The following is a 26,293-nucleotide window of genomic DNA, read 5'->3' as shown; positions in this document are numbered from 1 at the left end:
AGATCAGACAGTCTCATTTGGGCTTCTGGCCCCAGACAGCAGCTGGGACTCAGTCCGCGCGGGCTCTCCAGCCTCTGTGAGCAGCTGCCGCACCACACTAGACACCTCCTCCGGCTGTCAGACCTGCCCCTCCGCCAGCCCAGACTCAGGAAATTCAAAGACCAGTCTGAGAACAGCCTGGAGACGTCAGGATCCGAGGATCTCCCCATCCACATCACACACACACACACACACACACACACACACACACACACACACTCCTGGGAGATCCCAGAGGCTTGGTTCCTTGGGCAAGAAAGCCTTCCTTCTCAGGTGCGTGGGGAAACCTTCATCAATTGTCCTCCAGGTCCTGGATCCCTGCTGGCAGAGGGGGAGATACTGAGATAGGAGTCCACCTTCCCGCTGCCCTGCTGCACTATGAAAACGCTGAAGAAGCAGTGGGCGCCTACAAATACATGCTCACTTTCCTCTCCATGGGTGAGAGGAGCCGGAGAGGCATGGGTACCTGGGGCCTGAAAGGGGAGAGGGAAGTAGACAGGGAAAGTCAGGAACTCCACTTGGATACCCAAATGCAAAGGGAAGGGCAGAGGGCCAGATGTGGGGCTGGGAAATGGCCCAGAATATGATCCTTGAAGGTGGAGGAGAGGAGCCATGGATGGAATGACTGAGTTTTGAAAGTGAATCTGTTTTTCTTTCTCATCTTTCACCTGGGCTCTTTCTTCTCCCTTCTTGTCTTCTCCCTCCTCTTCACGCCTCTTTGGTCATTCTCTGTTCTCTACTTGTCATGGCTCTTCCTGGACTGGGACACATCCAACCAAGGTGAGCGCTGGACAGGGGCCTAGGTCGTGAGAGATGGCAGATGGGTGCTTCCAGGGCTACCTCCACCCACATATCTCTGCCCCAAGGTGGAAGGTGGTCTGAGTGGAGATTAGTAACTGGACCATTTGGAAACACCTAAGGGATTATTATCAAGGTAACAGGTTACCCTCCAGAGAGAATCTCTGCCTCTTCCCTCTCCCTCACTTCCCCTGCCCATTCACCCCTCCCTTTGTTGGAACCTCAGCCCTGCTGCCTAAGCTCAAGCAATGGGGCAGGGGGTGGAGTGATGTTCAAGCGTGGGCCCCCTGTGCCCTTGACTCTATCCTAGCACCTTGAGCTCTGAAGTCTGTTGGGGTGGAAGGCAACAACTTTTCAGCTGGTGGCCTGCCTTCTATGCCTTCTTCCTCTCATGCTGCTCAACACCCCAAAGCTGGTGAAAACAGTGGAGCTGCCCCCAGATGGGAACTATGTATTTGGCTCTCACCCACATGGACTCATGTGCATCAGAACCTTCTGTAACTTCTCCATGGAGAGCAACGTCTTCTCCCAGCAGTGCCCTGGGCTTCGGCGCTCAACAGTTGGTTTAGCCAGACTCTTCCACTTCCCAGTCTATCGAGAGTATGAGACTACTACGTCATGTGCTATGGTGAGCCTCCACCTGAGTGGGAGGAAATGCCCACTGGCCAGGGTGACCCCCTCCCACCCACCTCAGAGAACTGGCCTGAACACTGGCCAGGCTCACAGTGGGTGTCAGTGAATAGTTTTGGAGCAAGTGTCCTACAGTGTCCTTGCTGGGACAGGCACCGTAGGACACACAGACATGGGCATGGTGGGTAGGGGAGTTTGGAAGGAAGGGGATGTGGTGCTCATCCTTCAGATCCTACTGTATTGCCCCCAAAATAAGGCCTCGCTGTACAATCAGCTCTAATGCATCTTTTGGAGCAAACATTAATGTAAGACCCGGTCTTATTTTACGATAATATAAGACCAGGTCTTATATTATTTTTTTGCTCCAAAAGACGCATTACAGCTGATTATCTAGCTAGGTCTTATTTTCAGGGAAACAGGGTAAAGGGTGGGGTCAGGGTCTGGGGAGCTGAGGAGGGGGTGGTGACTGCTCCCCACCTCCTCATGCCTGTAGGAATGTGTTCCGTGAACCGCCAGAGTCTGGACTTTATTCTGTTGCAGCCCCAGCTTGGTTAGGTCGTGGTCATTGTGGCTGGGGTGCCCAGGAGCCCCTGTATGCAATCCCAGGGGAGCATCACCTCACTCTCCAGAATCACAAAGGCTTTGTACACCTGGCAGTGAGGTATGGATGAGTGGGGTGCAGGTGCCCAATCTGGGTCTGCTCTGAATGGTCAAGCTTCACAAAGTGTCTGGGGGACTCTGTCCCTACATATCCAGCTTCCTGTAGGTGGGACTATGTGTTCCTAGAGCCCATTGGGCCCTATACCTGGAGGGTGCTCATGTCAGCACTTGAGTGCTTACTCTGTGCCAAGCGCTGTGGCTACTTTCCCGCCTTCCTCGCACTCCAACAGAGGCAAGGTCTTAGTGCAAGTAGCAGGACTCTTTAGCTGAGGCCTTTGGCTCAGAAGCGCAGGCTTCAAATCCCTCTCTGACACTATCCCAAAGGCAAGACCTTGGACATATTTCTTTACCTGTGAAATAGAGTTAATACCTGCCTTGCAGTGATACAGTGGTAGAGACTGGGTGAGGAAATATGAAGGCCTAGGACACAACTGTGTCTCAGGAACTGTGAATCCCTTCTTCCACATCTTTCTTTGTAGCCATCGTCCTTTGCTTTAAAGACTCTGGGAAGTGGAATCATGAAGTGTGGGGAGGGATTTGCTGCTCTGTAGGGCTCCCATCTTGGGGTACTCCAACAGCCTGACCTGACCACCCCTCTTATATATTGTCGCCCCTCCCCAGTGTGTCCTGCTGCCTATTTACTCCTTTGGGGGAGTGATATCTTCAGACTTAAGTTTTTTTGCCACAGACCCCTGGCAACATCAGTGCCAGACCACCTTCAAGAAGCTCAGAGGCATTGCTTCTTGCATCTTCTGGGGCCACGGTCTCTTCTCAGCCAACTCCTAGGGACTACTGCCCCTCCCCATGCCCATCACCACTGCAGGCGAGTGCCCATCTCCAGGGAAGAAAGGTGCTGTCAGCTGTACGGGCAGGAGAGGCCTCTCTCCTCACCTGTCTCCCCTCTCCCTGCAGTGGGCCACCACATCCCAGTGCCTCCACCCCACCAAGGAGGAAGTTGACCACTAGCACATGCTCTGCATGAGGCTCTGGAACAACTGTTTGAGGGGCACAAGGCGAGCTGTGGTGCCCCTGCTTCTACTCACCTCATCTTCAGGTAGCCCCGGCCTTGCCCCTGCCCTGTAGCCCCTGAGACTCCTACCTACCTACTGCCATGTTCTAGCCCTCCCATAAAAGCTCGCTCTCTCCCACCACTACTTTGTAGAATCAGATGCCCACAGAGCTTACGCTCTTGCTCTGGGAGTGAGCGTACCTCGTGTAACGCCCCATCCAAATATGCTAAGAGTTGCTGCCTTAGATTGGGTATCAGAACCCTGAGTTCTCCTTCCAGCGAGACTTAATTCTTCTGCATGATTTTGCATAAGTCTCGTCCCTTTGCTGGGCCCTTTCTCCCTCTGTAAATGAAGGCATCTGCTTAGCTGAGAGTTGTAGGACATTCGGACTGAGTTGGGGGAGGCTGGCTGCAAGGAGGGATAGGCTTTGAAAGGTGAGCAGGATTCAGGTAGCTGGAGAAGTTAGGGTGGATAGTGGGACACCATGAGCAAACGCTGAGCTTGGTCAAGGGTACCTGACAGTATGGAGAGTGGTAGAAAAGACGACTAAGTACATAGCTTGCTTCTGCCCCTTCTTCCCCATCATTTAGTTTTCCTGGGGCTGGGAGAGCAGATGAAGCAACGATTTCTTTTATCAGCATTAAGCCCTACTGCAAGCGCAGCATTAGGTCACCAGTAACTCATTTGCTCAATAAGCATAGGACTATTGTGAAGGTTAAATAATTAAGATTTAAGGGGCTTAGAACAGAGACTGGCAAAATATGAGCCAATGAGAGTTTACTATCATCATCATCATCGTTATTGCAAGCACGGCATCGGTCAAATGAGCGGGTCCGCTTGAGCAGTCTAAGCGTCCTTACGTCGTTATAGCATCCTCTGACTTTTGTCAGCCTTTTCTGCTGACTGGCTTTGTGTTCGTATCCGAGACTTAAGTAAGAATAACTTGTTGGAATGTAATTAGAATGCACTCCCATTTGTCTCCCACTTTCCTATAAAATTTATGCAGTGGAAGAATTTTCTCTTGTCCCTGGATAAAAAACTGGGCAGTCCCATGACTTATCTGGGTCGTTTTCAGGTAATAAGTTCTATATTCACTTTTTGTTTGTTTGTTTGTTTGTTTGTTTCGGGTGTACAAAACAATGTGATAGTTAGACATTTACACCTCTCACAAAGTGATATGTATTCACTTTAAGTTAGTACATGGAAATGTTTAGTTCATGTAGTAATCAACACTCGGACCTTCATCCAGGGGTAGGAATTTTCCCCTCTCCAGCAGGGCCTGGCTACAAGCGGGCTGCCTGTTTACCCAGAAGTGGCAGCTGAGGAAAGTGGAGTAAAAAGGGGTAAGATTGACCTCTTTCCTCCCCCTCTCCCTTGCTAGTTGCTGTTACTGATCTTCTTGGAGTTGAAGTGTGGGGCAGAGGAGGGGAAAAGGAGCCCAGAAGTTCTTGACTGCACTGTCGTAAGACAGCAATGTGTTTTCTGGGCCTCCAGATCTTCGAAGGCTTTTCCTCCTGGGTATTCTTATGGATTCTTCGGAGTCTACCCTTTAAGTCCTTCTGGCAGCTTCTGTACTTTCTCTGCTTCATCGTCTGTCCCTGGTTTTCTGCCCATGAACTTGACATAGGTTTCTCGGTAGGAGTTCCTTTACTCTTCTAGTTTGACACGTGGGGAGGGACGGAAAATACCAGCTCCAGCCTTGAGCATCCTTGGCCCAGATACCCGTAGAGTGTAGGCTGGCCTCGATGCAGCCACTTGTCCTTCCTTCTATCCTGGATAGAACATCCAACCAGCCACAATCTGCCCACTAGATTTCTCCGATGACCACATCCCCCAAACGCTGGGACACACCAAGCTCTTTGTGTCTTGAAGCCTCTTGTCACTGATCTTGTCAAGTAACACTTGCCTTCTAGGAATAAGGCTTGTAACACTCTAAAAGTCCTCGCCAGTACTCCTCTCCTTCATCCCAAACTCTCTGATCCTTGTCGTGAATGAGGGGCTCAAGAGTCACTTCTCAACCATTTACATGGAAGATGTGGAATATGGTCTGGTCTGGCCCCTTTTGGAATGGAGGACCTATGTATTGTGTCTTCATGCTTCAGTCCAAGCTTCAGTGTTAGCATCGTGTGTGTTTTTCTTTGGGTTATTCCCCTGAGGGGCAAGGGCACAACAGGCCGCCAAGAGCTGGGAGTGTGGGGATTATTAGATCACTGTGGGCCTTCCTCCAAGAAGCCCCCTGCTCTTCTGTTTCCCTATAAGTGGTGGGGGCCTCTCTCTAAAGCTCTGAGGTTGTGTTTGGTGGTAGGTGAGGAATGGGAACTTTGTGTGAGACTGGGGGGCAGGAAGGAAGGGACTTTATTCCTTATAAGGCCCCTGTCTGAAATCTATGACCAATGAAGTTGTGGGGAGTGGTAGGGGGAGCGGATTGGCCTGAGGCAGCCACGAAGTCCAGTTAAGAGATAGGGTTAGCCCAAGAGGCAGAGCTATGATCTAAAGGACAAAGTGCTCCCAGTATCTGTGAAGCCAGTAGGACAAGGTTTTCAGGAAAGGTGCCGGGAGAGAGGAAGAATCGGGAGGGGACATTATCCTCCATGAGGAAACATCTTGGTTAAGGGAGAGACCACAACATGAACCGGAAAGGTACAGAAAGGTTAAGATGGGGCTTCTGTCTCTGGGGAGAGACTTGGCATCCATATGTGGGTGCTGGGGATGGGGTGCGGGAAATAGAATGTGTTGTTATTGCTGAGGGTCATGGAAAGAATCTGCGGGGCAGAGGAAGATGGAAACACCCCTGGACACCAATGACTATCCCTCCAGGATGCACCGGGGCGACATGAGTGCCACTTCCCTATTCATCATGGCAGCTTGGCATCCTTCCTGCCCACTGTGACCGGCTGCAGGCAGCCTCCCTTCTGAGCGTGCATTCCTTTCCAGGAAGCCAGCCAAGACTGGGAGAAAGCCATGGGGCGCAGGAGTCCCTGCCATGCCTCCCACCCTGTTTTGAGCCTCCCCAAGCAATGTCTGCTGTCATGCTCCGATCCTGGCCTCGCTGAGGCCGAGGTTCCCTGGTCCCCGTTTTCCTCCTGTCATCGGGCTTTCCAGCCCTCCCTCATCAAGCATCCGTCTTGGATGAAACTTGGTCTAAGGAGCTGGAGCCTCGTATGGAGAAGTGTGGAGAGTCCAGCTGCCAAGTCCACGTCCCACACCTCCCACCAATCTATGCAGACCCCAAACCACAATGTCCAGGCAAGGGGTACAGCCTGCTAGCCTGAGATACCAGGTGAGACACTCAGAATGGCCTTTCATACATTAATCAAAATGTCCCCACAGCTGCTGTCATGTGGGTTCCACCTAAGTCCCATATTGGAACTAAATCCCCCAAACTCAACTGTCAGTTTGGCCATTGGGCTGAGGTTGGCTGACAGGTGTCAGGCCCTGATCGACATTGGAGCCCCTAGTCAGAATCAAGACTCTAAACAGGATGAGCTTGAGCCCAGGCCCCAGAGCAGGGGCCTGGCACTTCTGGCTCCAATCTCCAGGTCATAGACCCTCACTAAGAAATGTGCCACATGGCTGCACTGGTGCTGTGACAATGGCCATTTATTAGGAACAGAAATAGGACAGAGTTGGAAGGCGCATATTTCAAGGGGAGACTTGACACAAAACCTGGGTTTGAGGACCCAAAGTGGCCCATGACTATCTTAGCACCATGGGGGAGCAGCAGGGAGAAGGGTCCTCTGAGTGGTCAGAGGGGGAAGAATGGCACCCATCTCTGCGTCCCACAGACCTGGCTTTGAATCTCAACTACTGACCCTGACCTGGGCCAAGTCACTTAACCTTTCCAAGCTTCAGTTTCCCCGTGGTCATGGGACTATCTACTTCAGATTGTGGGTTTTATTGAAACTCTTTATTGAAATACAACACAGAAATGTACCCCAATCACAAGGCACAGCTTGAATTTTCACCAACTGAACATACACAGAGTTATTCTGAGACGTGAATGAGACGCACGCACCCTCGTGGGACAACTGCACAGACAGAGGTCTTTGTTTAGCTTGAGGAAAACTGTCATCCACTGGCTTCCCACCACTCTCTACCCTTGAATTTCTCTCCTGGGTGGGTTCCCACTCAGCCACGATGCAGCAGGAGGAACCATCTAGAAGTTTTTTTGGAGAAAGAGGGAAAAGGCCAGCACTGCAGAGGGCTGGGGCAGGGAGGAGCCCTCAGAACTGGTAGAGGAGTCAACCCAGCAGGCCAGAGGAGGTTCGGGCAGGTGAGGCATCATTGTAACTGTTTCAGAAGATCCAGACCAGACAGTGAGAATCCTGCGCCATCCCATTCACCCTCCACCCATGCAGACCCTAATGTGCTTTGGGACCCTGGCCATCACCTCTCAGAGGTGGGCTCCTCTGCAGTCCTTCTGCTGGTCCTTCCTCCCAAGCTCCAGCCCTGTGCGTGCTCCCCACCTGCTCATCCCTCTGGCTCTGAAAAGTCAATCTATCTACAGGCAGAACATGGTGTCTGTGTATCCAGTGAGCTCCATATCCTGAACTGCCTGCGTCCACCAGAGGTTATCCCTGCTCAGGTACACACTGGAGATGCCAGAATCACCCTTGTCTCCTTCCTCTCTCCCTATCTTCCAGAACCCAAGTCATACTTTCTGGACTCTTCTATTTTCTTTCTAAGTGGTTTTTAGCTTCTTTCCTTACTCCATGCCCCCCTCCCTCCCATGGAGTCCCTCTGGGAACACTCCTCAGAAATCAGAGGTCTTGCCTCTCATTTTCCATCTAATGCATTCTCATGCTCTTTCTTAAAGTACTGTTTTCATCACGTCCTTCTTCCTACTCACTGTCACTAGATCCTCACCATTAGAAGGTGTGAACTCCTCAGCAAGCATTCGAGGAACCCCACAACCAGAGCCCAGCCAGCCCCGTTTCCCATTCATCCTTAATTTGCTCCCTTCCTAACCAGAGTTCTGCCCACCATCCTTAGAACTCCTACCATCAAGTTTCAGCTCAGTTCCAGTATTTAGCACTTAATAGGTATAGACCCTGGTGGACTCAAATGACTTCTCTAAGCCTTAGTCCCTTCCACCAAGGTCATCACTCTGAGCTTTAAATGAGACGAGAATGTAAAGTGTTTCACACGGTGCGTGCTGGGATGCTTCATAAATGTTAGCCATTGTCACTATTATCTCACCCACCTCTTTTCCACAAAATTTTTGCCTAACCACATCACAAGAATTACATTATATGATGATATTATACGAACCGTCACGTTATGCAAACCATTGTTTTGTTTCACCAACGTATAGCTTGTTCAATATTTCTCATCTCATATTATTAAATACCAGTATTGAGGCCAGGAAGTGTGTCTGTGGGTTTGTGCATTTTCACTGTGTCATGGTGGTCATGATGCCTGGCGCATGGTGAGTGCTGAAACAAATGAAGTGAGTCCAAGAGACCCAGTGCCGAGGAAATCAGCCATGTGGTTTGTAGGTTGTGCCCTGCACCAGATACCCAGCTGGGGGTGGGAGTGAATGGGGGCTTCCTTCACAGAGCTGGAAGTAGGGCTGTGTCCATCATGGAAAGAAAGGACGCTAAATTTGAGTCCTAGGGCTGCCATAACAAAGTATCACTCACTTGGAGACTTAAAACAACAACAATTTATTGTCTCACCATTCTGGAGGTCAAATCAAGGTGTTGGCAGGGCCCTGCTCCCTCTGAAATCTGTAGGAGACAAATCCTTCCTTCCCTCTTCTAGTTCCTGGGGTTGGTCATCAATCCTTGGGTTGCAGCTGCATCACCCCAATCTCTGCCTTTGTTGTCAAGTGGCATTCTCCCCCTGTGTCTGTGTCCAAATTTCTCTCTTCTTATAGGATACCAGTCATATTTGGTTAGGACCTACTCTTACTCAGTGTGACCTAATCTTAACTTGATTCCATCTGCAAAGAACCTATTTTGAAATAAGGTCACTTTCACAGCTACTAGGGGTTAGGACTTCAACATACTTTTGGGGAAAATACAATTCAACCTACAACAGGTGCTTTTTAAAAATTCACACTAAAGCACCGTCTGCTTGTGCCTGGAGGCTGCATCTACCTAGAGGTGGTCTTTGTGCAAATTAGAAAAAAAATGCTCCATGTGGTGGTGGCCAGCATTTGCCAGGGGATCTTCTCTTTGGAAAAGTGCACGTGCTAAGTACACAGGTAGAAGATGGATCTCTCCGTTGCCCTGAAAACTCTATTCTATTTTCAAGAGGCCTGAGCCCCACAGTAAAGAGCCATTAAGGAGCTTCCCTCTACAATTTCTCATCCCGTGTAGTTGCATAATAAGCCCCAACGCTGCATGATTTCTGCTCGTGATCTGGAAGAGTGACTATGAAGACTTACACTATGAATTAAAGAAGCCTTAGGAGCTCAGCTTGTCACCTCCTCCTAGGGCTTCTTCCCTCTATGCCATCCTCCACGTGGCCACCAGAGGGCGGCTTCTACTCATAAGGCAAATTTGACTGTCTCTTGCTTAAAACCCTCCCCGTTTCATTCCCTGCCTACAGGATGGGTGCAACCCAGAGCTGCTTGTTGTTGCAAAGCAGGCTGTTTCTCAACTCTGGGCCTTGCTCAGGCTGTTCCCTCCCACTGGAAGGACCCTGCTTTTCTTTATCATGTGGAGGGGAATTTTTAAGACTCATTTCAGGTTCCACTTCCTGGATACCACACCTCCCTTGATTTGCCCATCTGCCAGGCTGGTTCCCACATCTCTTCTCCTGCATCCCTGTAGCTCTTCCCAAAGATCTATCATGACCCTTCTGTGTCGTTTTAAAACCCCAGTTTACCCCAAAAGCTGAATAACTTGAGCATCAATAAGGACGATAACTGCATTGGCTCACACCACATGAAACAGGTTTAAAATCCAGGAGTTCTTAATGGCTCTAAAAATAATAGCTGATCATCATTAAAGGATGCTGGGGAACCAACTCATTATCTTGAAAATTCACAAATAAAGGGAAATTTTAAAGCATTTATCCTCTTTCCTTCACAAACTATGCCTCAGAGTAATCATAGTAGAGGCGAACAAGTTTCCTTTCATAGGTATTCCAGCAAGCAAAAAAAAAACAAAAATAAAAACCCAGAATGACAGAATAAGAATATCACCACTTTGCAAACCCTGATAACTGATTACAGTTTTGAGCATCCATATCTGATAAGATTGAACAAGATAATCAGATCTGAGCCTCTGAATGCAGCATCACCTATGAAACAGTCTTTCCAAAAAAGTACAACCTGACTTTTAGCAAGAAATTTAACGTGAGCCACATATATAATTTAAACTTTTCTAGTGGTAACCACTTTTAAAAGGTAAAACAAAATGAGTGGAATTAATTTTAATGTTTTATTTAGCCCAATATGTCCAAAATATTATTTTAATATGTAATCAATATAAAAATAGTAATGAAATAGTTTACGTACTTTCTTTTTGGATTGTCTTTGAAATCCAGTTTGTATTTTACAGATAGGACATATTTCAATTTAGACGCTAAACATCCATTAGAAATGCTTGATCCATATTTAGAGTTTATAAAATCCACAAGTGAAAAGTAGATTCCTAATTGAAAACATTGTTCTGAGCCTACTTAAAAGTTTTCCAATAACTGAATCAATTATCTGTTTTAAAATTTAAATTATTATAATTCAAAGTTAATGAAATAAAAAGCTCAGTTCCTCAGTTGTGTTGATACATTTCAAGTGCCCAATAGTCAGTCATGTGTGGCTGATGGCTGCCATATTGGACAGGGCAGGTAGATCTACAGACTACAGAACAAATAGAGGAGAGAGGAATATAGTAAAAATCATCATGGAGGTGTAATCAGCAGAAGACAGATGGTGCAGACATTTACAGGACCAAGATTCATTTTTTTTTCAATAAATAAATTGCAAAAGAGAAGGATGGAAGGGAAACTTATAGAATAAAAGAAACTTAAAATATATGTCAATTGTATCAGTTACCTCTTGCTGAATGTATAACAAATTACCCCAAAACCAACCAGCTTACAGTGATAAACATTTATTATCACACAGTTTCTGAGAGAGAGGCTTAGCTGGGAGATTCTGGCCTAAGGTTATCAAATTGCAGTCAAGCTATAGACTAGGATGACAGTATCTGAAAGTTCCGCTGGGGTTAAAGGATCCACTTCCAAGTTCATTCACGTGGTTGTTGACAGGCCTGCATTTCTGAGGATTGGATTTAGACCTCGGTTCTTTGTCAAGTGGGTTTCTCCCACTTGGGCTATCTGAATTTCTCAAGACTAGGCAGCTGGCTTGCCCCACAGTGAGTGCGATGGGGAGAGAAATTATTTTAGGTATGTGTTTTAGTCTGCTCAGGCTGATGTAACAAAATACCACTTCTGGAGGCTAAACGTCTATGATCAAGTTGTCAGCAGTGAGACAATCTTTCTGGCTTATAGACAGCCACCTTCTCTCTGCCTCCTCACGGGCCTTCCCTCTGTGTGTGCATGGAGAGAGAGAGATATCTCTGGTCCTTCTTCTATAAAGACACTAATCCTATAGGCTTTGGGTCCTACCCTAGCAACCTCATTTAACCTTAATTACCTTCCTAAAGCCCCTATCTCCAAATACAGTCACTGTAGGCATTAGGGCTTCAACATATGCATTGGGAGGATGGCATAATTCAGTCCATATCAATGTGGTAATGATATTTAAATGATTTACTGAAATAGTCACCAGTGAAATGTTATGATGTCTAAAATTTGTTTCAAAAATGTGTTTCAAAATATTAGGAAAGATGGGAAGTAGCCTGTGGTATAGAACAATATTAGTTATGAGTTGAAGCTGATAATAGGCTAATGGGGCTTCATTATACAGCACTGTTCTATGTTTGTGTATGTTAGATATTCTCCAGAGTAAAAATGTTTGGGTTTTTTTGATGGCCCGCTACATTGAGAGCAGAAGTGCAATCAGCTAGACCCATAGAAGATGATACTAATGCTTGCTTAACAAATGAACAGACATTATAGCCAGAGTTGATTTATGGGGATTATAGAGAGGAATCTGTTGGCTGGGGGAGAGAAGATATGAAATTTGAAGTACTTGTAAGCACAGTAGTCACACCTAACCTTTAGAAATGAAGCTAAGTTTGGGCTGCATATTGGTTTGGGGTTAGTATACCAGGAGTCTGGTTTGATGGCTACCCAATTGGGTGACCTCTGATAAATATTCAGTCCGGTTTCACTCTATCCAACTGCAGAAATAGATTGAAATCATTCATTAATTCATTACACATTTATTAAGTACCTACTATGTGCCAAGACCTGAACTAAGTATCAAAGACACTTATATGAAGATAACTATGATGTTAACCCTGGTCTGAAAGATGTCCATGGTCAAGCTCAATGGTTTTCTGTCTTTGTATCCCCTGATTCATGGAGTTTAGAGTCTGACAGTCCTGGAAGGAGAATAAACAAGAGAGGCTTCAGTTATGTCTGAATTCCAGTGTACAAGCTACAAGGTGTGATCAAACAATATGATGAATGTTTAAATTTTAAAAAATTTATTACAGTAAGAGACGCATTGCCATTAATCCCCCTTAAAATACTCCCCCTCGCTTCGAACACATTTATCCCATCATTCTTGCCACTTTCGGAAGCAGTTCTGGAAGTCCTCTTTCGTGAGTGTCTTTAGTTACGTTGTCATGCCTGCCTCGATGTCCTGAATCATTTTGACTTTGGGGAAGAGGCAGAAGTCACAAGGTGCCAGATCCGGTGAATAAGGTGGATGAGGACACACCGTAATGTTTTTATTTGACAGAAATTGCCGTATACCAGAAGCGATGTGTGACATGGAGCATTGTCATGATGGAGGATGATTTATGGCACACTTGAAAACACACCTTCTCTCAACCGTAGTTCATACCCAACTGACTGCACCAAACAAGTTGAAACTCGTCACACACTGTTATTGAGGTTCAAGGCGCCACTTCCCATATTGAAGATCCCTGCCTTTCTGTTGGACGGCACTCGGCAGCAGCATTCACCGTATTTTGTGATCGCAACAGAAAAGTTCCATGTCACACATCGCTTCTGGTACAGCAATTTCTGTAAAATAAAAACATTACGGTGTGTCCTCATCCACCTTATTCACCGGATCTGGCACTGTATGACTTCTGACTCTTCCCCAAAATCAAAATGACCATAAAAAGTATATGTTTTGAATTGATTCAGTACATCGAGGCAGCCATGACAGCACAATTAAGACACTCACAAGAGAGGACTTCTAGAACTGCTTCAGAAAGTGGCAAGAATGATGGTATAAGTGTGTTCGAAGCGAGGGGGAGTATTTTGAGGGGTATTAATGGCAAAGTATCTTTTACTGTAAAAAAAATTTTTTTAATTTGAATATTCACTGTATTTTTTGAGCACACCTCATATAATGCACCCCATTGGGAAATTGCTGCTCCAGATGGCTAAATCATAACAGCGACCTACCATTCATTGAATTTCTATGCTATGCTAGGCACTTTACAAACATTATCTTATTCAGTCCTTACTGGAAGTTAGGTGCTATGCCCTCTTTACAGATGAGGAATCGATGAGTCACCAGTGAGTGTGTGGCATCTGGGACATTTTGCCTTCTGGGGTGATCTGATTCTTTTCAGTGCTATAATTCCAAGTAAGGCTTTTAGGAGCTCACTGGCTCTGGGACTTTGGACCAATTCAACCCTTGGATCTTTGCAAATGATCCTATCTGCAAAATGAGCTTGACGTGAAGGTTGCATGACATAAAGCATCTGAGGTATCCAGATCAGTTCCTGTAAAGCACTTCTGTATCTTTCCTACCCTCATCCAAGTGCAGATGTTCCATAGATAGCTGGAGACATCTTGGAAAGTCAAGACCTGACTCGTACATTAAGGAATTGCCCAAGTAGAGGAGAGGTCACTGTATCAGGGAGAGGGCAGGGGACTAAGCCTTGGAAGGAGATGGATCAGAGAAGAAAACACTCAAAACTCACAAATCTGGAGGAGGAAGTCCTAGTCACCCAGAATCCCAGATGCAGAGGTGTTCAGAACGCCTGGGAAGAAGATCCAAGGTGGTCTGTTGTGGGGGAAGGGTGGGAAAGGAAGAGGCAGATGGGGAGGGTCCTGAAGTAAAGGATGGGCCCAGCTGAAATGATAGGGACCAAGGGTACCACTCTGCTGACAGTAAGGCATACTTGGCTCAGAGGGAAGACAAAAAATAGGCTTGCGCAAATAAAAGGCCCAAATAAACAAGCCCAGCATGAGGGTCAAAGCAAATACTCAGAACCCCAAGGTACAAGACAGTGTTTACAAAATTCAGAGTGACTACTGGAAATCTCCAGCATTAATAATACTGACATCTGCTTCATGCTTTATACTTTGCAAAGTGTTTTCACAAGGTAAATTTGACCTCCGACGGGTGAGTGGTCAGTAGGGTCTGAGTTGGTAGTCAGAGTACTTGACAGCGTCCCTTGCCAACTATGGGACCTAGTCCAAGTCATGGAACCTCTTAGGACCCACTTTCTTCATTTGTAAAGCAACTAAACAGTTCCATTCATCCTACAGTGTTGTGAAGGATTAAACCACAGTGCCTTATCAACTTTCTAGGTGGTTCTGTGGCTCACGCATATATCACCACCAGTAGGGGTTACACAGTGGCTCTGGAACACAGGTCTGAGAAGCCAGGCTCTCACCTTTCAACTAGCAGATCTCTCTCCCATCCCCAACTGGCCTTGACCTTGGTCCATTTCAAAGAATGTAGCACAGAGTGATGGCCTACCTCCCTGAATCCTTCGATCGCTTAAGGATGCTAAATGCCTCTTGCTCTTTCTTGCTGGGAGAGTTATCTTTCAATTTCTTACTACCACTGGCCCTATCCTCTAGGGCAGTCAGGATGGAGAAGTCTGAGCACGATGATTTTAGAAAAAGATGGCTTTTGATAGGCCCAATGAGCAGTGACATCTTACTCTGAGTGACTTGGACATGAAACTTTGGGGAAATTAAGTCTGATTGAGAGAATTGGAAGTTGGTGAATGTTGGACCAATCCAAGAGCTTCTAATGAAAGAAAAGAAAAGGAAGTTTCTGGTCAAAGGGGAGGGATTAGAATGTGATTGCATCTCCTTTCTGCCGTTAGTGACTTCTTCCTCCAACACCTTTACCTTTTTGAGGTGTTTTCCCACAATTGAGCACATTCCACCTTAACTCAGCTTTGTGAGATGTGCCCTGTGTTAGCAGTTTCAAAAATCAGCAACGAGGGGGAAGTCCTATAATAAAAAAGTTGAGTGACTTCTCGGTTACTCATTGGCCTAGTGGGTCTACCTTCAAGAGATGACTCTCATCCCTTTACTCACTTGGGTCGTAGTCCAGGAACACGATCCTCTCTTATCACATTAGCACAGCCAATGGGATCAGTTTACCAGCTTATGGAGTTATCACCTTGGACAGTATAAAAAATGGAATGCGACAGGTGAGGGATCAACTTTGGTGGGAAGTGGGGAGCATGGGAGCTGGGCAGACCCTGGAAGAAGACAGCGAAGGGGTCCCATCCTCAGCAAACCTTAATATTCCCCGCAGTGCTTTAAGTTACTAAAGACCTTTGGCTTCCATCACTTTCCTGGCTCTTTACAGGAGTATTTATCTCACTTTATGGGGGTAGGGGAGCCCTCAGGAGTTAAGAGGTTTGGCCACAAGCTTATTAGAGTCAGGGGCAGTGCTTTACCCACTCGGGTTCCAGGGCCACACTTTGCTTTTGCTCCCACCTCTCCTCCACCCATCCGGCTTGGCACGGAGTGCGGCTCCCTTGTGTGCACAGATCCGCGGCCTGTGCGTGTGCACAGAGCTCTGCGTGCGTGTGCTTGGCGCACACGGGTGTTCCTGGAAGTCCTTCTTCCTGAGTGCTACCACGCGGGGGGCTTGTTGCCTGATGGCCTGTGAGGAATGAGCGGCTGAGTGGGAGCTGAGCCGGCCTGTGCCGCCAGGTCACAAGGCTGCGTTGCGACCCCGGGGTATGGTGGCCCGTCTGACCCGTGTCGGCCTCGCTTCGCTCCTTTCAGTCTCTCTGTATCTGTCTCTGGGTGTCTCTCCGCTTCCGATCTTCACCGGTTTCCAATTTCCTCTATCAGTTTCTCCGACCTGGTCCCTAGGGCCGTCGACTCGGCGTCGGTTTCCAGTCGCTCTTGCCTAGTTGGCCTGAGGTTGGAGAGGGGGCGGATTACGTTCGGGGGTGGCCCTGGAAGAGGGGGACTGCGGCGCTGTAGGGACTCGCAGACCGAGGTGCTGGGGTCACCGGACGACAGCTAAGCCAGCAATCACCCACTCCACCAAAACCCGAGACACTTGTCACCCTCAGCGCCGCTCCCCCTCGGGACAAGGGGCGGAGTCTCGCCCGTATAACTCGGCCATCCAGCTGCGCCTGCGGCGGGTACCGCACCGCCTGCGACTACCGCTCCTCTCTACTGCAACCCTACCCCCGCCCCCGCCAGCCCCCGGCCGGACTTGAGTCCGCTCCAGATCCATGCCGTGTTTCCTCCGCGTCGCTGGGGTCTCCGCCCCTCGGAGTCGCACGCCTGGGCCCAGCCGCGCTTCGCCTCCGGAGCTACACTCACCGCCCGAACTCAGAACCGCTGAGCGCTGGAGCCCGCGGGCCGCACTGAGCTGCGGCGCAGACCCCACCTGCTCGTTCGAACTCCGAGTCTGAACCCATGCAGTCCCCGCGCGTCGCCCGAATTTGACCCTCGGGGCTCCGAAGTGACCACTTCTCGGCAGAGTTCGCTGTCTCCTTGGCTGCTTAGCTCTGCTTCTCAGCATCCCGGCCCTGGCTCCGACTCCGGCAAGGTAAGGGAGCTGCGAGGACTGGGGGGCTGGGGGCTGCGTGCTCCTCCACCGCGGAATGGGGACGGCAGAGGCCATCGTACTCCCGGGGAAGAAAGCCGCTGCGCCCCCTAAGGTCCAAACCCTCCAGTCCTGTGACCTAGACAACTAAGACCGTGACTTCGCCTCAGGTGTTTAGATGCGCTCTCCCATCGTCCCTCTCCCACCCCGTCGCCCTTTTGCTCCCACCTGTCCCCAGGATTTGGAGGCTAGGGGGACCCCTGCGAAGTTAGATAGCTTCCTTCGGAGTCTCCCTCCTGCCTGCTTCCCCCAATCCCATTCCACGAAGGGGGCTGAGGGAAGACCCGCGAAGACACTCCAGTACAGTCTCCATCCTCTGGCTGTGGCCCTCTGGGGGACCCCCTCGCTCCTACTCGTTGGTCCGCCTTCCTCATCCCTTGCCTCTGCCCCACTTCATCTTGTCTCCCTTCCTCTCATCTCGAGGTCTCTGTTCTCTTCCAGCCTCTTTTCTGGCTTTCTCTTTGCCTTGACCCCTTCCCCTACCACACACCCAGGGTGAAGGGGGGTGTGTCACGCTGCTTTCTATTTATGGTCTCCCTGGGGCTGGGGTGCAGTGTTCGGACTTTTTTGGCATCCGCTGAGCTCTAAGTCACGAGGTATCATGTCTGTGATTCGGTATCTGTGCCTCCTGGCGCTCCCCTCTCCCACCCTCTCCCGCCAGGAATCTCCTTGTCCGCCTTTGTCTCCTTTCGGCTTTCCTTCTCGTCCTTTTGGCTCTCTTCTTTGGGCGCTTTGTGTAGCTGCCGTCTCTTTGTCTCCGCCTCTCTGCTCCCTCTCCTCCCTCTTTCAGCTCCGAAAAGCTGCGACCTCAGTATTTCAGGTGTGTGGGGTGCGGTGGAAGTGGCGTGGGGGTGGGCTCCCAGCATCCCCGGCGATGGCTCCAATCGTCCCGGTCTCCCCAGAGTGATCATTCATATTTATGAGATTGAAAGAACGGATACAACGATGTGGGCATATGGATGCAAGGGAAATGCTGCCCCTCATCCCAGAGCTTGGTCCAGACATCTGAACTACATTTCCCACAGTGCCCTGGATGAACAGGGCTGCCTCTGCCTAGACACTTTACAGGAGTTATAGTTCAAGAAGCCAGGTTGGAGGGTGTCACGTTGAAAGTGATGGGGGTGTGCAGCAAGGATTGGGAGAAATGGCCAGTAACTTTGGCTTGGCCCCGAACCCCTGACCTGTTTTGTTTCCAGCACCCACCTCCCACAGAGTTTAAGGACCTTGGAACCTTTGTGTCCCCCCAAAAAGAATAAGAGTAGAGGACTGCCTGGGAAGAAAAGCTGGGGGAAGAATTGGCAAACTCTTCTTCCCTGTGACCCTGGGAACTCCCTGCCTCTCCGCCTCCCCTTACAAACAACGGTATCTGAGATGTTATAGAGACACCTATGGAAATAGTCTCCCCATCTTGAAAGCAAGGGAGGGAAATAAGAGCCTAATGTCAGATTTGTTGGATGTGTTCCAGTCTACAAGTTGCTCACATCTGCTCCCTTTGGAGGCAGTGGGGAATTGCTGGAGTTACCCCTGAACTACCAGCTTGTATTTTCCAGGGACCCAGAACAACAGCTGGTGAGGTTGCCTGGAGATGCAGATGGGAGCCACAAGTTAACCTGCTCATCTCTAGGACCCATCATTCCCAGAGACTGGTGCAAGGAGTCTGATGCCTGAGCTTGTTGTTGGTCTAGAAATTGCTGACAGTGAGGGGAAGACAATGGGGGTTCCTCCCAAAACTCTATCTCTGGTTCTGAGTCAGCTTAGCCCTTAGCACTTGAGACCTCTGACTCCTGCCAAAGATTCAGTAATTCCCATCCTTGCTCTTCAGCCTGGGTTTGGAGATCCAGATACACAAAAAAAGATGTCTCTCCCTCTGGCCTAGGAACCAGGCAAACTTAACTTTTAGCCTGGCTCTGCCCAAGCTGCGTCGCTTTAGGTGAGATCTTAACCATCTTTGGCCTTGATTTCCTTATGTGAAAGGAATGGGTTGAACTTGGTGGTCTCTAATGGACCTAGCAGCGGCTCTGAGGTCCTCTGAGCCTGTGCCTCTGATGATACTGGTCCGAGTTGTCTTACCTCAGCTGGCTTATCTGGGAGAGCCTTAGGCATTGGTATCAGATTGAAAAGAATGAGGAAGATGGTGTTCATGTTTTGAAGCTTGTTTGTACAGCAAGCACTCTGTTTGTGTAAGCCACATTTATAGTATGGAAGCTAAAAACATCCCTAAACCACCCCTGGGTGCCCCTCCCAAGCCTAGGTCATGCTCTTGTTTAAAAAAGAAATTCAACTAAGCCAATATCACCCTTCACAAAGTAGCTGGTATGTGTGCCCCCTGCGATGTTGGTTAATGATGTTTAATGTAGGTTATGTGAGGGGAGAATTATAACTGACTGACAGAGAGATTAGGAGGATTTGATTGGTTGATTTGGTCTGGAGGAGTGAGGTCTGGCAATAAGGAGTCATCAGGACTTCGGGCGGGGGCTTTCTCTTTGGCCCTGCCTGTGAGCAGGGAAAAGAGAAAAGCCAGAGACCAAAGTGGTGCCAGATCCACAGGGGACTGACCCCAAAAGGAGTCTTCGAGGAATGGGAAGGGCAGAGAAATCCCTGTATGAGAGATAATGGGGCAAGGATTACAGGAACAAATTTTAAAAGAAGAGGAGGAGGAGGAGAGAGAGAAGGGAGAAGAGGAGGGACTCCATCTTTGGAGAGGAGGAAAATGGGGAGGGGGTATGACCTTGATGGACATTTTGTTTGCTGGAGCTCCAACAGAATCCTTTTCAAAATGATCGTCTTACCTGGGAGTGGAGCCAAATCTCCCTAAGGAGAAGGGAACAGACTCAAGAAAGGAGTGGATGGTTTTGATGAGCCTGGGAGTGGCGGCTTCAAATTTTCTAATGGAGTTGTCCATCTGTCCGCTCTTTGGTTTATGTTTGAATATGTGTGTCGAGGGTGGAGGGCACTGGGGCAGCAACGTAAAGGAGATCTGGGGTCTACAATCCCCTCCCTTTGCCCTGGAATGATAAGTGACAGTGGCAGGAAAGTGGAGGAGTTGAATCCTCTGCTCTCCCCCCACCCTCCCAAACCCTCAGCAGGGGGACTGGAGGTTGATGAGAATTTCATTCTCATGTTGTTCTTGCAGAGAGGTGGTGGGTCCCTTGAGGGAGTGTCCCTCCATTATTTATCGCCCACCACACCTTTCCTTTGAGTCCTTGGGCTGACTGGAACTGCAGGGGAGCTCACGGGGTCCTGAGTTTGTGAGTGTTGAGGGACATTCCGGTAGAGTGGAGCAGGGTAGGACTGGGAGTGCTGGGAGCTGGTGGGAGGTGGGGAGCTGGAGGCCCTCTATTCCCAGGGGCTGAGTGGAGACAAGAAGAAAAGCGGTGTTTGTGTAAGAAGGGGTTGTGGGGACTGTTTGTGTGTAGGGGGCCAGATGTGGAAACAGTGGGCTCTGACCTGGATGCTGGGTTCTCTCTTTACTGCAGGGTAATGAAGCTGGAAGCTAGCTGTGGCATAGCCACCTCAGAGGTCCTTAAGGACAAAAAAGAGCCTGAGCCAGATGAGGAGCCACTCTCAGAGACCTGGCTACAGGAGGCCAGAACCATGGCCAAGTCTGGATCAGCGCTTGAGGCTGAAGACAAGACCCCGGGGGCTGAGTCAGGGCCTGAGGCCAAGGCCAACTCCTTGGGGTCCAAGCCCAGGTCCGGATCCAGGCCTGAGGCCGAACAGTTGGACTTCGTGGTGGCCACAGAACAGGAGTTTGAGGAGGTGCTGGCCATCTCTGGGGACATCTACGGGGGCCTCGACTACCTTCCCAGCCGCTACCACAGCTGGCTCCGGGATCCCAACCGCACTGTGGTGCTGGCCAAGCGCAATGGAGGAGTGGTGAGAACGTGTGTGGGGGGGGAGGGGCCCAAGTGAAAAAAGGTGAAGCCACGTTTTGGTTCCTGGATCTTAGGAAAGAGAGGAAGCGAGCCTCTTCCCCAGCCCTCACCTGGTTGCTGAGGATATAGAGTTGGCTTCGGAACCAAAGAGTAGGGCTTACGGATCTAGGGGCCCAGCCAGTGAGGGTGGGGTGGGGACGTGTAGAACTCAGAATAGCAGAGGAACGGGAGGGACTGGTGAGTTTCAGTATTTGAGGATCTATTTGACGACTTTCAGAGGGCAGGAGCCCAAAAAGAGGGAAGCAGGTAAGTGGAGATAGGCTGGAGGTGGGAGCAGGTAGAGTGGAGCCAGGACCTCTTAGTAAACTGAATCCTTGCACAAAGGGCCTGGATGCTGTAGTGAGTGGGACCAGCTCTGAGATGAGCTCGGGGCGGAGCTAAGAGGAAGAGGCGTAGTAGGTATCAGGGGGTGGAGCCAAGGAAAGGAGGCGTGGCGAGCGGTCAGGGACCTGGTGCACCAGGAGCCGCAGCATCTCAAGAGGTGGAAGCAACCCCGGCGAATGATCGGCCCTGGAATCCGAGACCCAAGTGCTGAGGAGAGCTCCCTGGGCAGGCCCCAGATCTAGCCTGGCTCCCAGGGTGGTGACGAAGGAGCGCCCAGCGTGGGAAGAGGCAAACCTTGTGAGCGGAAAGGGGCCTAGGCGGGAAAGGGGTCCCCTAACGGCCTCGGTCTGCAGATCGCGCTGGAGTCGGTGCACGTGATCGACGCCGGGGAGACGGCTCTGGTGGAGGGGCTGCGCGTGGCGCCTTGGGAGCGTGGCAAGGGCGTGGCCGGGCTGCTGCAGCGCTTCTGCTTGCAGCTGGTCAAGCGACAGCACCCGGGGGTCAAGGTAGTACGGCTGACCCGGGACGACCAGTTGGGCCCCCGGGAGCTGAAGAAATACCGCCTAATCACCAAGCAGGTGAGAAGGACAAGGGGGGCCGGATGGCCCGTCCTGTCCCCTCTGGCCTCTGGGCGTCCTCCCCCAGGCCCAGCCTGTCATCGGTTTTCTTTCACTGACGGCTCTACTGAGTGCGGTGCGCGTGAGCCCTGCCCTGGGACTCCCAGTCCTTACCCAGGCCCTTTTGCTCAGGGGAAGTCACACAGCTCCCAATCCCCCCGGTCAAGCCTCAGCCCTTAGTCCGGGCGGCTGATGTGGCCAGGAGTCGGACTCTGGTGACCCTGCCTCCCCTACGTCGATCCTGACTCCCTTCAGGAACCCAAACATCTTAATCTGAGCCTTCTTCCTTCCCTTCCGTCCTCCCCCATCCAACCAACTCGTCTGCTTCCACTTCCCTCGGAGACCCAGGGGCCCACACCCCCAGTTCCATGGCTACTCCACACTGACCCCCAACTCTTCTATTCGGAGGATTTGCCCCTGGTTCCTCCATACTATCCTCGGGGACCCAGACTTTCACATATTCCACTCCATCCGGCTCCGCACGATCTGTCCTGTGGGGCCTAAGTGGGAAGACCGTGGGTGTGAATGTGGGAGTGAAGATACCGAGAGGCGGTGGGCTCGCCAGCCCTCCCACCGCCCGTCCTGCGCTCACTCGTGCCCCCCGCAGGGCATCCTTTTGGTCCGATTCAACGCGTCGGCGCTGCTGGCCGGGCTGGGCGCGCGGCTGTCTGCACTGCGGGCCACCGGCACCTTCTCACCGCTGCCCACTGAGGCCCTGTCGGAGGCCGGCGGCGACGTAGCACGCCTCCTGCTGTCGCCCTCCGTACAGCGTGACGTGCTTCCGGGTGGGACCATCATCCAGGACTGGCAGCCCTACCAGCCGAGGGAGAGCAACCTGCGCCTGCTGGCGGCCAAGGGCCTGGAGTGGTGCGTGGACAGCCGTGCGCGCCCGCGCGTGCTCACGCTGTGCACGCGCCCCTTCCCCATCCCGCATGGCGGAGATGGCACTTGGTGCTACCTCAACATCGACGCCTTCGGCTGCGACAGCGCGCAAGTGCAGAGCCAGCTTCTGTGGCACCTGCAGCGCCAGGCCCCGGGCCTCGCTGGCCTCAACGTCATGTGCCAGCTCTTCCTGGCGCCCCAGTTGTGGTCACAACTGGCTGATTTCTGCCAGGCCGGCTTGGGGCTCGAGCTGGTCAAGGGTTACACTGAACAGTACCTGCTGGAGGCCGACATCTGAGGCCTCTACTATCTGAGGAGAAAGAAGGAGCGTGTTACAAAAGGCCCCTTCCCCAGATCCCGCCCCCATTTGCAAACTCCACCTCCTCCCTCTGCCCTTTGCTCTGCCGCCTCCCCTTACCTGATATCCACCCCTCCCTTTCCTTTTCCCCCCTGTCTCTCTCTGTCATCTTGCTTCTAGCGCCCCTTCTAGTTGCCCACGGCCTGATCTGAATCACCAGGTTTGGGGGAGCCCCTTGCACTGCTATTATCCATCCTTTCCCCTTCCCCACCAAAGGACCGGTTCCTTCACAGAGCCTTTCCCTATCTGTTGCCTTAGCCTGGGAGTGAACTCTGCCCTTCCTGGCCTTTCCCTTCTGCCTCCTCGTGGGTGGAAGCGAGCAGACACAGATGCAATGCCCAGCACGGTCACGAGCACAGCTGCCCAATACCTATTACATTTCTCCCTCCTGCTCTTTTTCAAGCCCTCAGAGCTTGCCCCGTGCTCCCCTCCTCCATGCCCTCTCAGCCTCCTGTGTCTCTGGTTCAGTGTCCTCTCAATCCTCTCTGTGTCCACCTCCTCCTCCTCCTCCCTTGACTTCCCGGACACTTAGCTACTCATTGCTGGTGTTTCTGCCTCTTTATTCCCCTTCATCATGAACTCTTCATCACCCACCCTGTGTGCAATAGGGAGAGAGACCCAGTAAATGAAATAGATTTATAACGCCACCCCCTTTGGCCCTCTGTTTACACTCATGATGCACCTTCCTGAGCCTGTCCCCTCTGACTGCCGTTTCCTCCAATTTTGCACAGTGTTGCTACCTCGCAGGCCCCCTCCGGATGCCTCCAACCAGTGGCATGAACCAAGGGGTTTGGCTCGGAGAGTTTGGTGCAATGGAGGGCAGGTCCCTCAACCGGTGTGCGACTGTCTCCTGATTCTAACCAGGCTGCCTTCTAGTGAAACTAATCCCCGCCTCCAGATATTTCTGGACACTCCTCCCTTCCTCTGATTCCTTTATGCTTTTTGGACTCTGACAGTCTTCTATTTAAATGCAAGTAGTAACAGCTGCATTTACACAGTGCTGTCTCCTACACTGGGTCTTCACTTCTACCACAGAGAAAGGAAGCAGAGGCTTAGAAAAATCAAAGTGACTTCCCAGTCACTCGCAGTAGCTGGGAACCTCGCAAGGACTAGAACCTAGGTCCCAAGCCCAAAGCTTGCCTCAGAAACTCACTGCATGATGGTGGTAACTTGAACATCTTGTTGGACAATGGACAGTTGGGAAGGGTTCTTTGACAGCAAACACAGGGTTCGCTCGGGATGGAATACAAGACGTGGGCAGAGGAGGGAGCCAGGAGGTGGGAGGTGGGCAAAGAACACAGCCGCTGCTTCACCAATGTTCCCAGCTTTCCTGCTGTGCTGCTCTGCCTCTGCTGCCTCCGGTGCCTGGCCATGCTGCCACCATCCCTGTCACTTCAACCTTGTCTGTGTTGCAATAAAATGTACCCTTAGCCCACCCTGTGTGTCTGTTTCACTTCTTCTCAGTGGGGAGGCATAAGACGCGTTATCCTCCCCCTTCCCCAGCAGCCTGTATCAGAGAGGATCTCTAAGCCCTGTGGCAATGGGGCTAATGACTTCCTGGAGGGGAGCAGGGGAAGGCTGCTGGCCCTTGCGCGCCTCCACCCCCACCCCAGCCAAGCAGCAGAAAGAAGCGATTGCTCAGAAGCGAGGCAGGCAGCAGCGCGGAACCCTGACTCCCCCCAGCTTCGCTTTCCCCTGGACCAGAGAGTAGGCTGCTGTCCAAATTCTAAGGGCTCTTCCCCCAAGTTCCCCTTGGCATCCAGGACCAGCCTCCCTCAACCCTGCGGTCCAGGCGTCTAACTTCCAGCTCTCGACTCTCGTGGCCAGCGCTCTCGATTTCCCCATTCTTTGGTGGGCAACGAGCAGAAGGGGGAGGAGTGGAGGTAGCCTGGGCGCCGCCCCCCGGGAGCGGAGCTCCGGAGCCGCGGAGACTGCGATGCCGAAAAGTAACACGCGGGGGCGCCAGGACGTGCGCGGACGCGGGCGAGGCAGCGCAAGGTGGTTTCCGTCCGTGTGAGTGTGTCCCTGGGCGTCTTTGTGTGTCTGCGTTTCCGTACATGTGTGTACGAGTCAGGGGTGTCTGGGTGGGATGTGTTCGGGATAACATGGCTGGTGTACCCCATTATCAGGTACTCCAACTGTGTTTTTGATGAGGACGATGCTGATATGTTGCTATGTACGTGTGGATGAGGAGGCAGGAGACCTTGCGTGTGTCGTCGCGTGTGCAAGGCGTAGCCTCTGAGTCCTTGATCCGCGTCTTGGATTTTTGAAGTCACATTCCTTCATCCCATGTAAAAGGAATGAGGGCTTTCAACGCGAATCCCCATTACCCTGGTCACATCTTCAGCATGGGTCTCAGTGACCCTGCTAGGCTAGGTGTGACATTGTGTTGGTGAAAATGGGTGTGTCTCAGAATATCAGTGGAACTCTGAATGATAGTGTGTTGTGCGTGTGTGACAGGTGGATGTTGGAGGAGGTTGGTTCAGGATTATGGAAGTAAACAATTTCCTTTCTATCATTAGTTTGTGGATACCACCTTCATGGCGTGTGTGTTTTCCTTGCTCGGTCTCTCCAGTAGCTGTCTCTCTTTATGTCTCTCCTCATCTCTGTCTCGCTCTCCCTTTCTTGGTGACTCATCTCTGCAGCTTTGCCCTCCCCCGGCTCTCCCCTCCCCCACTCAGGAATGGGTAGGGGTAAGAGGGAATGGGACCCCAGGATTGAAAATCAGGGTGAGCACTCCCTTCCTAATACTTACAATTCCCAGACATGACAGTGGCCCCCAGCCTTCTCCCAGTCCCCTTCCCAGGTCACCCCACCCTACTGAACTGGAGTGGACAGGGGATAGGGCAATAATGGATTCTAATAGCTGTTTGCAGGGGGACCCTCAGCACCTTCTTTCACTTCAAAATGGAGACCCCTGCCCCTCTTATATAGTGCCCCCTCCCTGCCTTTCCCCCACCCCCATTGCTGACGCAATGAAAGGCTGCAGAGGTGAGTCACCGGTTGGGGGAAGGGAGGGAAGTGGGGGGACGGTGAGCTGTGGGTGGGTCCCAAGACCCTGCTCTCTCTTTCTCTCCCAAACTTTCTCAAGGAAAAGACCCAATGCTCTGCCCCCTCCC

The 26,293-nt window shown here is 50.9% G+C and overlaps 2 protein-coding genes across 2 annotated transcripts; both read left to right on the top strand.

Annotated features, from left to right (window-relative positions):
• Positions 1-395: 395 nt before the first annotated feature.
• Positions 396-16,820, top strand: MOGAT3 (monoacylglycerol O-acyltransferase 3; the record flags this gene model as incomplete). Its single annotated transcript, XM_088796924.1, is given in 12 exon segments — positions 396-473; positions 708-819; positions 906-925; positions 928-970; positions 1,242-1,442; positions 1,949-2,038; positions 2,041-2,129; positions 2,749-2,950; positions 3,040-3,061; positions 3,063-3,106; positions 3,109-3,181; positions 16,517-16,820. Coding segments are annotated over 12 exon segments (1,278 nt in total), but the record flags the coding sequence as incomplete, so codon positions are not given.
• On the top strand, positions 16,407-24,603 carry NAT16 (N-acetyltransferase 16 (putative)). The gene is made up of 4 exons (XM_019752702.3): positions 16,407-17,001; positions 20,535-20,934; positions 21,671-21,895; positions 22,542-24,603. The coding sequence occupies exons 2-4, from the start codon at positions 20,539-20,541 to the stop codon at positions 23,112-23,114; spliced, it is 1,194 nt and encodes a 397-aa protein (XP_019608261.3). The 5' UTR covers positions 16,407-17,001; positions 20,535-20,538; the 3' UTR covers positions 23,115-24,603.
• Positions 24,604-26,293: the final 1,690 nt, after the last annotated feature.

Source organism: Rhinolophus sinicus, chromosome 3, assembly GCF_057876585.1.
Source record: "Rhinolophus sinicus isolate RSI-liver-muscle chromosome 3, RSI-T2T, whole genome shotgun sequence".
Taxonomy (NCBI): domain Eukaryota; kingdom Metazoa; phylum Chordata; class Mammalia; order Chiroptera; family Rhinolophidae; genus Rhinolophus; species Rhinolophus sinicus.
This window is presented reverse-complemented; position numbering and strand designations above follow the sequence as displayed.